The 17,274-nt window shown below is 44.5% G+C and overlaps 1 protein-coding gene across 1 annotated transcript in view; it reads left to right on the top strand.

Moving 5' to 3' along the window:
* The window catches only part of CSMD1 (CUB and Sushi multiple domains 1), a 1,485,257-nt gene that overhangs the window by 965,838 nt on the left and 502,145 nt on the right, over nucleotides 1–17,274 (top strand). Inside the window, exon 6 of the mRNA XM_036898253.2 lies at nucleotides 1,157–1,269. Within this exon, the coding sequence (XP_036754148.2) occupies nucleotides 1,157–1,269 (113 nt within the window). The remainder of the gene's footprint in view (nucleotides 1–1,156; nucleotides 1,270–17,274) is intronic.

The raw sequence follows: 17,274 nt of genomic DNA, 5'->3' as shown, positions 1-17,274 counted from the left end.
AAAGCTCTATCTACACAGCTGCACCCAGCAATCCCTGTGCAGGGAGTAAGATTGGCCGGGCAGCTGTGGTGCTCACGGGCCAGCCCACGAAGGGCACTGCAGGTTTGAGCTACATGCCAGCACAAGCCAATTGGTGGGTTTCCTTATCCTCACTGATAAGCATCATTTTGCAAATAGATTTGGTAACTGAGATACAAAATGACTTACAGTGCATGATGATAGGTAAATAACATTAAAAATGTGTTGGAGGAATATTATAAATGCATCTATATCATCTCTTGATGGGTATTTTCAGGTCCAGTTCAGAGACTGGGAAACTGAGGCTCAGAAAAGATGGCCCACCTGGTGAGCATCTCAGTCCCATGACACTCACGCCACACTGGCCGGAGCAGGGTGTCCCCGGCGCCTCTGACAGGCAGGAGCCTTACCCCCAAGAAGGCTTTTATTCCTTAGTAATCACACAGAGCGTTCTAAGTGGGGAGTAAGTTACTCGCCTTTTTTTTTTTTTTGACAACTAAGCTATATATTGTAAAGTGGACTGGATATTTTAAACAGCTTAGCCAGAGATGGGTTGTGTCTGATTTTTTTAAAGATCTAATTGTGTTTAATGTACTACTTCACTCACACATGACTTTATTCCACTTCAAATCTCTGACAGTTGTCACCAATCTCATAAACACTGCCTCCTCACCTTGCAGGAAAGGCCCACGGGGTGCATTCTGCAGACGGGACACCGGAATCATGGCACACTAGCGAGCATGAGTAGTAGTTATTTGAGTGCGCTTCAGGTGAAACAGAGCCACCGTATGCTCAGAGAGTGAAAAGGCAGAATTCTAACACTTGCTGATTTCTTTTCCATTATAATTTGTTATGATTTGGGTCTTAATGAAAAGAGATAACATATCAACAGAACATCTCAGTCAGTTATCCATCGCAGATAAGGCAGATATTTGTGAGACCTTCATTGCATTGAGGCTAAATAGAGCCCTCATGTGCGGGCAAAGATGAAATTTCCTGGATCATGTCAAAGTTTGCATGCAGCTAATAAATGCCCTCTGTTCTACGCATCTCAGTAGCCAACGTTAAAAGTGGTTTGATACAGGACATTTGCTCTGTGGGTTTACAGGCAGATTTTTCTCTTCATTCTCTTTTCCAGGCTGACTGGCATGAACCTGCCTTCTCCCGTCATCAGTAGCAAGAACTGGTTACGACTCCATTTCACATCTGACAGTAACCATCGGCGCAAAGGATTCAATGCTCAGTTTCAAGGTAAGAATACTCCATCTTATCAGAAAAGAAAAAAAAATTGCAGAAGATATTTTGGTCCTTTCCATCCACACATTTTAGGATTCTCTTGCTAAAGATGGAAAAAGAGATATAAGCTTGAAAATACCTTCTGTCTATTATATGAACAGGTACCTAGAAATTCTGTTAGATAACTAGCAACTTATTAGTAAATCTCTTTTACTGTGACAGTATGCAATATATTTACTCATTTTTGCTGTAAAGATTGTTAGGTTTTGATCAATAAGTCTATAAATATATGTTAGCATTTATTTTAATTACTATGCACCTAATCAGTAAATATCCACATCTGTCTGGTCATTTTCCTTATCTGCTCACTAAGAGCAGTGTAGCATACAGACTGCATGAGAAGGCGTGATGCACCATCATACCACTTTTACTCCTCAGATGTGTTCACATTACATAAATCCTGCCACCTGGCTTAGTAATTTATACATAAGCGAACGTTAAAGAAAAACACTAGATTTTTGTGGCTGAATAAAATGGAGAGTCGCTGGTATGCAGGTTTGATTCTGAAACTTTCTTTTTGTATCTAATTTTCTGTGTTTATACCTAGAGCGTATTGTATCATTTCCTGAATGTTGTAATAATCAATAATCCTTATCAATACCACTGAAAAGAATCATTCTATTAAGAGGGCTATTGAAAATAATTCCACTTGTATTTGCAAATAAAAGTGGCATGACTGTGTCAGAAATCAAGAAGCTTCCCCAGGCAGAGTTCCAAGCTTTCCTCATCACGACCATGAGACTGTTACTCCAAGTAAGGCAGCATTTCCCAAACACTTGCTACATGCAAGCCAGGACCCCACATGGGGAAGTTGTAACTCCAGGAAAGGCAGAATGCAGAGAGAAATCATGCCAGCCACTTAGGGACATTCTACTAATGTACCAACAGGATGATCTGAGGGCCTCCTATCTAAAACACATTTTAAAGCCCCTACGGCCTTCATCATGTCCTTTTGGACAAGAAGAAAAGCAAGGGCAATTTGCAGGGACTTAAATACAGATGGTGAGCTGTGTGCAGGGCGATGGGCAGGCTGTCCTCACCACCAGGGTCCCTGGAACCTGGGAACCTTCGCGGCTCATGCCTGCCTCCAGATCTAGGGCCAGTTTCATGCCACCAAAAAGTCTTCCATCCACCCCAGGACCACTGCCTATCTCTCAGTTGCTTCTGATGCTGCCAGGAAGTTCTCACTTCCATCCCCTTTGATTGCAAATGTATTGGCCTCAAGCTTTGGAGGGGTCATGCCAACTTGCTCTCTCTTATTCTGGGACCCAGGCAGGGCCACCCTTTCCCTTTCCAGGCCTGCCTTTACTTGCCTTTATCTTTTAAGGCATAAGCTCTAACTGTAGTTATAACAGGGTGTGCATATAACACGTGATTATGTGTATACTTATGCATAATTATATTATAATTATATTTGTAGTGGATAAATAAAGTGTGGAATGGCGTACTAGACTACATCTGGAGCCTCGTAGGGGTTCTGGGGCCGGGGGAGAGAAGGTCCGCACAGTCCTAAGGACCTTCTGTCGGAGTTTCCTCTCTATTAATCCACCTCAACAGGTGTATCTATCCCTGATTTAAAACACCCATAAATCAATATTTAGAATGCCAACTGATCGATCATATAGGCAGGCAGGTAGATCTGTAGAATTGTTTCTGAACTGTTGATTGATCTTCTCTAAGGGTCCTGATTAATTTATTGGCATTGAACTGTAGAAAAGTTTCTAGGTATCATCCCTCAAACCTCATCAGTGCATCTGGCATCTATACCAGTGCTCGGGAAAAATGGAAAACACAAAATATTATTTGAAGATGTTCCAAATTGGTAGATATAAGAAACATACTATTTGGCAGAGAATTTTAATAGCTTAGACATAACAGCGTCAATTTTTAAGGTATGTGTGTATATGTGTGTGTGTCTGTGTGTGTGTGTGTGTGTGTGTGTGTGTGTGTGTGTGTGTATACATATATAATTAAAGAGTGGTAACAAGGAAAATTTGCAAATTTCTCCAAAAATTTGCAACATAATTTTGGAAAAATAATTATAACCTGTAGCATAATTCCAAAGATAAAAAAGTTGCAAAAATAATATAGAAACATGGCTTAACAGTAAAATATTAGGAAACTCCTCAGGCTGACTCTGAAATTCAACTCTAAAGATGAAATGATGTGAGGGCAACCGTATTGTCACTTTTCATCAGCACCTAGACCTTATTTCAAAGGAGGCGGCGTGCCTAAGACCTTATCTAAGCAGGCCACAGTGGAAGGCTGGGCTCAGTGCTGTGTGTCACCCTTTTGAGAAGAAAAATGACCAAGTGGAGAATATCCATGATGATGACAAAAAACATTCAAAAGAAGACCAGAGGACATTGGGAAGGAGCGTGGTGGGTGCCACGGAGGAAAGCGCTGCATTTATGCTTCTGCCCCCAGAGGCTGGAACCATCACCGATGAATGGGAGGTACTGGTGGCCCTTTCTGCTGGTTCTAGAACAAGCCAGCAAGTGCCAGAAGGCAGGAGACAGAGAAATAGCTCAGGATAGGATGGATCCCCTCTCAGAGTCCCCTGCGAGCCATCCACTGACCGTCTCTCTGCGCAATGCTGTCCTGATGTCACAACCAGCTGGACTCCGGGTTTCCATCCCGAGGGCAGGTGGCAAACCTTTGGGGCATAGAGAAAGCCAGTCCTTCATCTAGTCTTCCCTTTCTTCTCTGCCTAGACTGAAGCTCCAACTTGTACTTTGATTTAAACTAAACAAAATAAGGGGGAAAAAAACCCAAACACTATTGTTATCAGCAACACGTTTGCAAAAAAGAAAAGCTTAACACACACACAATCCAGAAGACCAACAAGAATGACAGAAATAGCAGTGAAAACTTAGTGTCGTCCAGGTGCTGGTTTAGTATCTAAGCAAACCTCCTGTGAAAGAACCTGAAATCTTAGATTATTTGGTGGAGAAGGGGAACTTCTAAAAAATATACACATTTCTATGTTTACTGCCTTTTTAACAAAATCGTAGTCAGGTTTATCATTTGTGGTTGCTCTTAAGGATATAAAAATCCCATCAGTGTTACTTGGAGTGAATACGATTTTAAATTATGTGGGATTCCTGTGAAAACCCTTTGTGGTTCTTAAACTGCTAACGATACCTCTCCACTAGAAACTGCTTCTCTGCTGAAGAGTACCATGCCTGGATGGAACTTACAACTTCTAAAACCAAAGACTACATTCTTTATAACTTGGCACTTTTCTTTGCCAAATAAACAACCGCCACTGTAAAATATTCTTTCTTCTCTTTTGTTAACTTTCATCTCCATGCTCTTTATTCTCTGGTTCTTACACTGTTTTCTTTAGCTTTTCTCTCTTCTGTGATGCAATCACAAGTCATGCCAACAGCACTGAGGTTGATTGACAAGTAAAACTGCTGTATTGTCGCTACCCCTGAAACATATTCACCTTTAAAAGTAGTACTGTGAACAAAAGAAGTGGCAAACACAATAAAAGCCACTTGATACATTTGTGTATATGAATGATGGGTTATGTAGGACACATTATTTCTTTAAATCAGCTAAGCATTGAGCCCATTCTTTATATGTTGCCTCTATCATCAATTATAATTAAATAAATGCCTTGTTAGTGCAATCTGTCATCTAGACATTTTCAATGTCTCTAAGATGAATTTTTTAATGATATATTAATCTCAAACCATGAATACCTCATCACTATAAAGTAGCCATACATGTGATGAGCTAGTTTTGCATATGTTTACCTGGCTGTTTATAAAAATACAATTTTCAGAAAACGATGTTCCCATGGATTTCTGTAATTGGTAAATCACCCTGAGAGTTTGTAATAAGTTCTAGTTTATACAGAGAACACTCCATCCCGTAAGTCAAGGGAAATCCTGACCATGGATTTAAGTCTCATATTGGCACAAATAATTAGCTTTCTTTTTAGGTAAGAGTGCTATGTAATTATTGATTTTCCTTTTTATTTAAAATGAAGACCTTTACATAAAATGAAGACTTTCATGCTGTCAAAAATGTATTTTGAAAAACTGGAAGCTTCATCTCTTCAGACTGGTTCAAGTTCGGATGAAACGTATGCCTTCTGGTTCTCCAGTGCCCATGCACGCTCCACAGCCCGAGGTATGACTGCGGAAGCTCTGCATGTGAGTTGGCAGGCCTGGGTCTGGGGCTCAGCACACACCTCTCTCTCCCACCCCCTTTATAATGATGATTCTGCAAAATGTAAGGGCCACAGTCCCGGCCCTAGAAGGCGCTCGGTGCACCTCTGTTGGAAGGAATGATGTGCCCACTCCTTCCTGGTCTGCAAAACTAGTGAGAAGCCAGGTAGGCGGGCTTGTCCACGGCTGTGGGCAGCATCTGCCCCTCCGCTAAAGGTGACTTCCGCTAGGGAGGGGAGCACAGTTTCCTTGTAATCCAGGTAAATTGCAAAGTCTTTCTTAAAACCTCTAGCCCGCTAAAAGGTTTTTAGCTTTTAGTAAATACAGATTCACTCATATTAGAAACACATAACCACCTTCCCTAAATATATACTTTCACTTCTCTCAGAACCAAAGATTCTTGCAAAGTGCCCACTCTAGTTCTTTTAATAATTTAAGTTAGACGCCCATCTCTGAGTTCCAAGCTGCTAACTCTGGGCCTCGACGTTTTCATTAAGTGCTTACTGTAAGCCAGTGTCCTTTCCGTCGGTGTGTCCGGCTGTCTTCCTCTGTGAAACAAAAGTGGTCGTGTTTACCCCGCAGACCCTTAGCAGATGGTGCGTACGATGAAAACAAAGTGCAGCAAGTGCTGGGTGAGCCACACTGAGGTGCGGGAGCACCTGTCACCCCTGGGAAACCCACCCTCGTGCTTCTGTCATCCTCACCTAAACTAACTGCGACACACAGTTCCATACTCTGAATTTTAAGGGAGATAAAAAACTAAAAAATGGGCAGACTCTTCTCTGACCCCATTGGCAGAAACCTGAGTTGGCGCAGCCTCCTCTGGACAGCATCTTCCCTGTGAGATGAAGCTGAGAAGTCCCTGGCCCTGGAAGTGCCCTGGGGGCACGTGACCCCTGGAAACAAGTGCTTGTGTGCAACAGAAAGATGCCCAGAGATTGTGCACAGGGCCTTTGCTCCTGCTTGTCAGACACTGGAAGTAATCTCAACACCCACCAAATTAATAAGTGATGTATATTCACACAATGAAATATCACAAAGACAAATGACCTCTATGTGCAACTACTTGAGTGAATCTCATAGACATTATATTGTGTGAAAGAAGCCAGACACAGAAACACGTACACTGTGTGGTCCATTTACATATAACATAGCACAACATAACATAATATGTAATTCAGGAACTCTGCAAAACTAAGTATGCACATGAATAGTTATTACTAAAGAGAACTTTCCTGTGTGTGTGTGTGTGTGTGTGTGTGTGTGTGTGTGCGACATGGTCATTACTAAAGAGAACTTTCCTCTATGTGTGTGTGTATAATCCTTCAATAAAAGATGTGGTTTTAAAATACAGTCAGAACAATCCCCTTCCCCCATTAGGATTATCTTACAAACAGGGCCCTTCAGAAGTACCCAGACAGCCCTTACTCAGGGCCACTGCACTACTGTCAAGATCAGAGACCACCCTACACACGAGGAGAGGGAGGTAGGAAGTGGTGTGCCCACATCCCACGGCTGGGTAATGGCAGAACCAGGGCGAAAATATAACTCTGCTCTCTGTTCAATGCTGTTTTTTCCGACTCTGTTTTCTCCGTGGGACTTGCTGTCCTGTTTCCACTATTTCCAATCAGAACATCTTTCTTTGGGGAGCAATAATTTATGTTTGTAAAACAGAAACCCAGTGAAAAGAACAGCACTTTAAGAGGGCTGTGAGTGAGTGAGAACTTCATCTGTTCTCTCGGGTGGATCTAGTCCAAGCCGAAAAGTGGCCGACCGCTGCAGGAGCAGGTGTGACGGTGATGGGAAGGGAGGGAAGCAACGAACGGGGAACACAAAACATCCAATAATAGAATGAAGATATCATTCATAATGAGTGAACATAAATATACGTATTCATGTAACTATAGGGCAACGCCAAAGTAGAGGGAGGAATTGAAAAGAAGTTAAATAAATGTATATGTAATTTTGAGGAGGAAGGAAAATGAAAAAAACAGAAATGGAACAAGGGGAATGCTTCTCGGCATGGCTAAGGGTGGGCCTGGACTGCCAGGCTGAAGGCTGCCTGGCACAGCGCACCCCCCCCCGGAGAGCTGAGGAAGCCCCGCACAGACGCGCCCCTGCAGGGCTGACCTGCTGCCCCTCCCTCCACTGTGGGGTGAGGCCGAGTGGAGGCCCCTGGCAGAGCACCCTGGCCCAAGTCCAGCCAGGACGGGAGACACCTGTCCCTGGATGTAGCCCCTGTCCTGATGTGGCAGCCTCAGGCCCTGCTGTCCGCCTGGGGTCAGGAACAATGACACCTGTGGACCCAGCTGCAGATTAAACAGCTAATGCCTGTGAAGCGTCTGGAATGGGCCCCGTGCACCTCGTAACCCCAGGCCCAGAATCTCCAGGTGGAGGCTGTGCCTGTACTGACCTGCCTCTCCAGCTCAGACCGCTGTGAAAATCCCAGCGAGTGCTCCACAGGATGGCGTTACTTCGTGAACCTCCTGGAAACTCTCATGGTGGTTTCTGTTTGCTGATTGCTTCCTCTCTTACATGCCCTCCATGCGTGGGTTCCCCTGCCTCACTGTCCGAGCACAGCGGCCATTCAGCCGACGCCACCTCCAGTCACTCGGAGCGACTTCCATCCAGTCCCTGTCCTGCGTCTCTGCAGTGGGGCTTGCCTGCGGCAGGAAGCATGGTGCCAGGAAGCACGCGCCACTTTCTGGTTCCTGGACTCCAGTGCAGAAGGCAGGAGATGCGACAGTTCTGATACAATGTGCATGAAGTTATGCACAAAATGCCCCAGAGTTAGGAAAACATGCCTCAGCTGCCTTGGGAGAGAGCAGGGCAATTGGAGCAGATGCCCTAGAAGAGGGGACACCTAAACAGTCAGCTAGGCCAGTGGGAGGGGAGTGGCGGGTAGGCAGGTAAGGGGCGCAGGTGCGGTCCCAGAGTGCAAGGGAAAGCCCGCTGGCCGGGAAGCCTGGGGTCCTGGAAGGGTGAGATGGGTACAGCGAGGACCGCGGGGCATCTGCGGGCGGGGAAATGGACAGTCAGGTCACGTGCTGCGGGGCATCTCAGCGAGAAGGGCTGTGCTCTGGAACATTCTAAGACTCTGAAGAGGGGAACACAGATTCTTGCACAGAGTCAGTTAAAGAAGACTCAACAGGTGCTGAAATACATAAATCTGCCCAAAGGAGCCAGCTCTCTTCGGTCCCAGCAGTCACCACAGTGGCCAGTAAGGAATCAGTGCATCCGAAAGCGAGCGTGTCCATCAGAAGTGCGTGTGTGTTTGGTGGGGGTGCTGGTAGGGGCCTGGTAAGGGAGAACCTAGGGCCTCAGTGGTACACATCTTCTGCCTCCCGTGAGCCGCATGCTGACTGGAGAGTGACGCGCAGTGGGGCGATTGGGTCCCCAGACCCAGGAGCAGGTGGTCAGGCTGTCATCCAGCTTCCTGCAGGGACACCTGAAGGGGATTGCGTTAATGTGCACACGCCGCCACTGTGTGGAGTGCCCCCTGCAGGCCGGGTGTTCCTCTGTTTACAGAGGTGGACAGCACAGACAGGCCCTTGGCCATGTGGCTGACCCTCCAGGGAGGGAGGGAAGTCGCTCATGTCAAGGGGCCGTAGCTGCAGGGCAGGTGGCATTAGGTGGCGAGGTTGAGAAGCACCCTTTGGAGGAGTGACTTTGAGAGACACCCGACTTGGGAGCTCAGCTGGAAGGGCAAACAGGCGGAGAACGGCCAGAACTGACCCTCAGAGTAGGCGCCGCGCAGGACGCTGGGAACGCAAGCGTGGTGAGCTCCAGAGGCGTCCGGCAAAACCCTGCAGGTCCGTGGGGAGGGCGACGGGGTGGACTGGGTTTATTTAATCACGAGGGAAGGCCTGAATGGATGGTTGGAGTGAGAGTGTGGTGTTGTGTGATTTCCACCTGAACACGTCATTTGGACTCTTCTGCAGAGAATGCCATTCTGTTTAATCTGTTCCCTTGAGGAGTGTGGCATTCCTTGTAAAAGAGTAAAGGGCCAGGGTGGTGCTGGCATCCTTCTCTCTGACCTTGGCTCTCTGGTCCAATCACAGTGCCAGGAAGTTGTGCTTTCTAGTCCACAACCAAAGGGTGCAGCTGAGCTGCATAATTAGCTGAGGTAACATCCCAGGGGTCACCCGTGGATGTGGGGGGGTGGGAGGGGCTGTTGTCCTGTCTCAGGTGACAGAAAGCTGTAATGATCCTCTATTTCTAAACTACCATTTGGCCAAAAATCTTTAGCCACTGTGCAAGGTCCTCTTGGGCTGGCTATGTCATGAAAATTTCTTAGACCCACCCTACATATCTTTTAAAGGAGGGTAAAGCAGGCATGCATTTGTGCATCTTTCAGTATATTAAGAAACCATAAAGGTAAAAATTCATTTTGAATAGCTGTTTGGTGTCTACTGCAGGCAGGATGAAGAGAATGTGATTAAATTTCAGTAGTAATTATTCTGACTAGACATTAGGGGTAATTTCTTACTAATGTTGAAACAAGGGAACATATTTCTTAAAGAAAATATGTGATTTTATTCATTAGCGATGGTAAATTAACAGAAATCTCACCTAGAGGCAGCCCTAATGAAGAAAATGAACTTCTGAGTTTGTTCCAGACTTTTGATTTAAGTCAATGCATTTTCATGTATTGATTTATTTAAAAGTTGGGTTTGAAATATTAACACACAATAAATCTTAGCCATTATAGATAAAACCACTTAAACTAAAACCTTCCTTTCTCTAAAGTTTGACATGTGGTTCACTGAACTAGAGAATTGGGAGTCAGCACTGTTATTCAGTAAATCACAGCCGTTTAAAACAGATTAATTTGTAACAACGGCAGGTAGATGTTAAGTTCTTATGCTCCAAGAATATAAAAGCTTCGGAGGGTTGTTATTCCCTCGGGAAACTCTTTCTACCGTTTTTGTTTATGTGATGTTGGGACAGAACTTACTCTGCTTTCAGTTTGTCAGGCCCTCACTGTACTCACTTTTATGCGTTACTCTCCTGCTGGCGGTTTAATCAGTACAATTTGCAGACTGGTGGTGATTTGCTAGATATGCATACCCACCTCTTGTAGGGCACGTGGGCTTTGGAAGTTATGGCAACAGAGCGTACACTGTATGTGTCAGTTAGCCCGAGTCAGCAGCATTTACCCCGAGACGGTAGTGGTCACAGGATGGCCTTTCTTCCCCGGGAGTGCGGCCGCCCCAGGTCAGAGAGCTGCCGCAGTTACGGCCCACCCCAAGCAGTGGCTGCCGCGGAGCTGGAGGGAGATCACAGCCCAGTGAGAGCTGCACCAAAGCCGTGAGCTCAGAAACGCACCAGGCACACTACCTGTTCTCTGCGTCGTTGGGGTCAGGTTATTCAAGTGGGGTAGCCGAGCTGGTGCCTACTGTAGTGAGTGGTCCGGGATGAGGACGGCAGTGCTGCCTCGGTTAACTAGAGCGCCGTGCCTCTTAGGATATGACAGTGCCCATACACCAGCATATAAAGGCAGCTCGCAGCAGGAATCCAGATGTGAGTTTGAAATGGGCTTGGAAGCCACGTGTAGCAGAATGAATGCAGTAACCCCTGAAAATCATGGCCGCTAAATGTGAGTGAGTTTATTGTCACACACATGCAGACTGGCTCCCTGGAATTGCTTTAGCATCTGTCAGGTTGCATTTTGTCACTCATTTGAAAATCCTTTTGTAGCACAACGATTTCCAAGAGTGTCTCAGAGGGCGACTGAGTAGTGGTTTTTCTAAGGGCTTCAGAGGTTCCCAGCGGCCTCTTTGTGCAGTTGGCCGCCATAATCTTAAACATTGAAAAGAGTATGTTTGCCTCCATGGGAGACCCGTGGTTAACTTCTGACAACATTGTGTCAATTTGCTGACCCAGGAAATGCACCATACAAAGGGCAGAGATCCAAAGTTTTCCTGTAGATACTTTGAAATTTGCCTTGGCATGAATAGGAGCTTAGCTTTCTCCAGATTTATATCCAGGGCTGCACTTCCGCTTGTCTGTCCGCATTTATTTTTTAAATATTGAATTACGAATTCTTCGCATCAGGTGAGAAATAGTCCAGAGGACGCTGAATACTCCCCACCCTGGCTGCTGCCCTACAGAAGCCTCCTGTCTCTCCACTACGTTCCTTAAAGATTTAAGCTCTGGAGCAACAGCCAGCTTCAAACCCTCCCAGGTGTGAGGCATCGAGCAGCATCTGCCCCAGCTGATCCATACCTACTATACTAGATGCTCAATATATTTTTAACTGCCATCCCTGAATATATTCATGAGTGCTATATGTGACTAGCATTTACTGAACATAATGTTAAATTCTGTGGAAATACGCAGCAACACAAACATGAATGTCCTTCTTTCTAGAACCATATATGCTGAATGTCTGTACTCAAGTTGGTACATGTTTCTAAGTCACCAACTCTTAGCCAAGAGGTGACTTTCTTTGCATATATGTATGTGTATGCCTACATGTATATGTATGCAAAGAAAGACTTTCCGGTTAGATCTTCTCATGTTATAAAACCCCTTGTCCTTCATAAGGCAGGAGTCCAAACTGGGTCATGCCACATCCCTGTGTAGAAATCCCTGCAGCTCCCGTATGTACAATTTGCAGTAGACACCAAAGCTCTCACAGGTATGTCTCCATTCTTCCTCGTGAAGGTGCTCTTTTAATCCACATTCCAGACATCCCACGCTCCTGCCATAAAAACATGTGCTGCGCTTGGACACAGAATCACCTGCTCCCCACCCTGGTCCATCCTTTCCTTCCACCTGCTTAATGTAACAAGTACAAGTTGTACACCTTAAATACATATAATTTTTATTTGCCAGTTATACCTCAATAGAGCTGAGAGGAAAGCAAAATGAATAGAAAAAAATAAGTAAGTAGAGGCTATAAAAATACGGACCAAATGGCATTTTTGCAACACCAAGTAATTGTATTGCTTTTCTTAGCTGGTTGTGCTTACATGCTTTGTTAGTCACCTTTATGGTTAGACTGTCCAGAGAAGTAGATCAATTTTTCCAACTCACTAAGAACACTCTATTAAACAGGATCTACATAATCAAGTCTTTTTTCATTATTCTCCTTATTAAATCTTTCAGATAATTGCAATAATTTTCTAAAATTTTATATATATATATATATATGGCCAAAAAAATGATTGACTCAAAACCTTTAACCAAATCAAAATCAGAGGCTTATTTTTCTTATTGTCTAAAGGTTGAAATGGTTGTGGAGACCAGTGTCCCCTACTTGCCTTAATCCGGTCACTACCAGCCCTGGTTAGATGACAGGGACACATGAGCTCTTAAAAAGCACCTAAAGATTATTATTTGGTTGGTTTAGGGTGAGGATCAACATGGGTATTTTTTCAAGCTTTCCTGATTATTCTAATATTTGAGACCAAATTAAGAGAATGATGTATGCTACCCATAAGAGTCCTGGTACAGTCTGGGGGACGTTCTCCAATACCTCCTAGACACACATGCCTGTGATAAAGTCTAATTCATGAAGTAGGCCCAGTCAGGCAAGTGACAGCAGCAATACAATGGGGCGTCTCTCTCTCTGTCTCAGAATATCCCCCTGCTCTGCACTCACCTGTCTGCTTCTCGCGATGTTGTGAGGTGACAGAGTGCCTGCCTGACGGGGGTGCAGTGGGGTCTGCGGTGTAGGATTGTGCTGAGGCAGGAGGAGGGGCACCGCCTCCATACCACAGTTGGCCACAGAGAACTGAAACCAAGAGAATGACGCCGCAGGTATGGGGGCCACCATGCTTGATGTACAGTTTGCTTTGCCACCGGTAGTCTTCAAACACTTTTAAGAAGTGAGAGCTGTTGTACAACATTTGGAAATTCAAAATTCAGCTATTTGAATTGTCCACTTCTTACATATTATATATGTCCTGACTTTTGTATATAGTGGAATGAATGCACAAATAACAGACCTATTCTAATGGTAACAAGAAAGTGGCTCATTCATCTCATGTTTTATTTACTCAACAACTTAGAAGAATGGCAGGCACAGACAGGCACATGCTATTGACTTGTAAGTTCAACTGATAGCTTCTTAAGGCTTTAAAATCATTTGGTAGGCCCACAAACTCTCCATCATTTAAATGTTTAGTCTTTAGAATTACTTAAAACCGTAAGATACATTTGTTAATTCAACCTTTAATACAGAGGTACAAAAATTGGTCTGTTTCTCCAACTAATTTTGAGGATGTTCTCTTCTTTGTTATAAGAAATATTTGGGAAATTCCAAAAATTGAGGCCAAAGTTTCTAAAATGTGTTACATTAATTAATGCCAGTGCTAATATTAAACCTGTATTAATTGCTACCACAGATTCAAAGAACAAAGGTATCTAAATGATAAATGTTCATTTAAAATCTAACTTGGTGACTAGAACATAAAAATCATTTACAAAATCCTTATCTGTCATATGTGTACTTCCATTTAATTATACTGACCTGAGATTTATTGAACACATTCTATTAGCAAAGCATTGCAATGGGTGGTCTGAGAGTGACATGAAGAACGTATTTCTATTGCCTACAGAACCGTATCATCAGGTGGGGAAGAGCAGGCCTACTGTTACCATGGTGATCTTTGTATTTTATTTTTTCTCCGTTACTGGATAGTTAGCTCTGATCTTGGAAATGGATAAGGATGGATTCAAATTTTAAATATCAACCTTTCCAGTTTCTTTATTTAAGAAAAATGTAATAAATTAATTAATGTAACTAATGTAGTACCTCCTTTTCTCTTTTTTTCTTTCTTTGGATTATATTTATATAAAAATAGGTGGCACCTGATGGGAAATAAATACATGGTAGCTCTGATTTTTTCAAATTGAAATCTGGGATTCGGGTTTCCAAGGTTGCTGAAGGACACCTGAGCGGTGTCCGACCTGGAGAGCTGCCATGGGGGCTGCTGGCTGGGTCAGATAGATCCGCACGGCCTCAGCTCAATGCATCCCACTCCCAAGGGGTGCTTTGTCCTCTCAGAGTTGGATCTCCATGCAGAGAACAGACATTTAGCCTTGTGTTCATTTCCCAGTTAGAAGTTTAGGATATCTTTATTATTTTTTATTATGCCGTAAGTTATCTGTCTGCATAATCTGACTGCCTGGAAATATTCAGGTTTTAACAAAGTTAGCCCCGAAGTCACACAATGCATTTAAAAGATGTGCAGGAATAAGTCAGGGTACTGAAAACTAAAACAGAAGTGGAAGCACATTTTGTTTGCTGAGATTCTGGGTGGAATGGCAGCAGCTGTCAGGAGACGCGCACAGTAAGGGGACCCGCTGCAGAGTTTACAGCAGACGGCATCGAGACCCCCGCGCTGCCACCCCCTCTGTCACCTGCACCCTCAAGCAAGTCGTCCTGCTTGCTGGTCCTACCCGCTGAGCCGCCAACCCTAATGCAGCTTACCTACGACTACTCTACCTTCCTGACTTCCCCTTCTTCCCCCTGCGCCCTCAGTGGAGACCCCAAGTAGGGCTCTGCCCCTCCCTCCCCCTGCACTCTGCCCACCGGGCAGTTTGCTCCCCCCACAGCTTTGCTGGGCTGAGGCTCCCTTTAGAATATGGTCACCTTTTCTCTTTGTTCCCTGCCTGCCTTTGCACAGGCAGATGACTCTGCAGACCCTTTGCTTGTTCTGCCCGCCTCCCCATTCCATCCAAGGGAACCTGCACTGACGCCCTAAACTGACCTCCAAGCCCAGTGACCCCACCCCTCCTCCTTCCCCTGGCTTTGCCACACAGGGTCCCCGCTGGAGAAGCCCTGCCCTCTGCCCGCACCCAGGGGTCACAGCCGGCCCCCTTCAGCACACTCCAAGGGCCGCCCCCCTCTTCTGAGAACTCCTGTCAGCCTGTTTCTTTCTATAGCAGTCACGTGGCTCTTAAGGAGGGGTGCCTTTTACTGTGAGTGGTTCTTTGGGTTGACGCTGTTGGATGTAGTAGCCACTGGCCGTGTGACTGCTGATACTGCACAGGCAGCCGCTTCAGGCAGAGGTGAGCTGTCACGTATAAAATACAGCAGATTTCAAAGGAAACGTGAAAAGAAAGTGACCGTAAGATTCTACATGTTGAGATGTTAACTTTTCATCATTCTTAATCCTTTAACCTTTTTAATGTATCTACTAGAAACTTTTAAATTACATACAGGGTCACGTTTGTGGCCTGCATTTCATTTCTATCGACAGCCCTGCTGTAAATCATTTTAGCTTCACACTAAGGTTGGGGCTGGCTTTTCAATAGCTCTCCATGAAATGAGTTTCTGGGATGTTAAGCTAAAATCCTGCCTTGTCTCTGCTAATGTCTGAAACCCTTATCTGAAGGCCTAGATCTTGTTGAACATTTGGGTTTATAAGGCAAAAATCTCTGCAAGAGGTAAAAGACTATACTTCTGAGAAAGCATGGATGGACCTAGAGGGTATCGTGCTAAGTGAAAGAAGCCAGGTTGAAAAAGATGAATGCTGCAGTATTTCACTTATATGTGGAAATTAGAAAACAAAACAAGCAGCCAAAGCACGGGGAGCAGACTGGTGGGGCCCACGTGGTGTGGGGGCCGGCCTCATAGGTGCCAGGCATTAGGAGGAAAACCTTCCAGTTATCAGCAAACAAGCCACAGGATGCAGAGTACATTATAGGGAATGTAATCAGTGATATCCTAGCAACCTGTGTGGTGACAGACAGTAACTTATTGGGGTGAGCATTTCATAAAACGAAAATAAGAAAATAAAAGGAAACAGTTCAAGAGGAAAGCTAAAGCAAGGCCAGTAAGTGTATAAGGACAGAGAAACAAGGAGAGGCTTTTTACCATTTTACCATTTGTTCTTCAATCTGAATGACTTTTTCAGCTCCTTTCTTGGAAGTCAGCACAGGGTAAGGAGTATAGGACATTTCTCAGTGACCGGGGATGAAGAATAACCCCACCAAAGAGAAAACAGTGAAACAAGTAGGGACTTTTCTTTTTTTTTAATTCACAAGATTGCTTTGAACCAGCCTGTGATACCCTGATTAAAGCAAGAGCACAAACTCCCAAGGGGTCTTCCTGCCTGCTCAGCAGGTGGGTGAGAACTGTCTTCTTCAACCTGTGTTTCCCCCGTGAGGACCAAGAAACCTTTCCCGGGTGAGAAGCTGAGGTTGCCGTGCAGGCCAACCGCTGCTCCCGAATGAGGGAATCATTTGCAGCAGTGTGGAAGGAGGTTAGAGTCAGGATGATTTAGGGTCAGTACTTAAAATGGAAATCCTTCTGTCATTATTTTTAAGTAGAAGATCTTCAGGACGATCAAGCTTTGTAACTCACTGTGGTGACAGGAAGGAAGCGGCCTGCGCCCCCATCCGTGGAACCCCCCCCACCTGTCCTGACTTAGTGTGGAGAAGGCTCCATCAGCTCATGCTTCCCACAGATTAAATCCACCTTGCACAGTAGGTGATACTGTGATTATATTTTTGTTAGGATGATAAATTTATTTTTAGAAGGTTCCTGTGTAAATGTTTCTTGGAAAACCTCACTTGGATTACAATTTTCGTACTTGACAAAAATGCTCACAACCTGGATGTGAAGTGAACACTCTGTTGAAATGATTGAACTCATTATTTCAAGCTTTTGATAAAGCAGTTACTGTGGAGAACTAAAATAATATAAAATTCAAATTAAGTGAAATTAATACCTTTGTTACATTTCTTCACTGTAGCAAAGGGCCATTTTATAAGTGGTTCTATTTTTTGCAAATTCCTTTGTAAATCATTGATTTACCAATGA

The sequence above is a fragment of the Manis pentadactyla genome, chromosome 7 (assembly GCF_030020395.1).
Source record: "Manis pentadactyla isolate mManPen7 chromosome 7, mManPen7.hap1, whole genome shotgun sequence".
NCBI lineage: Eukaryota > Metazoa > Chordata > Mammalia > Pholidota > Manidae > Manis > Manis pentadactyla.
The sequence above is the reverse complement of the archived record's forward strand: the minus strand, read 5'-3'. Positions and strand labels throughout refer to the sequence as shown.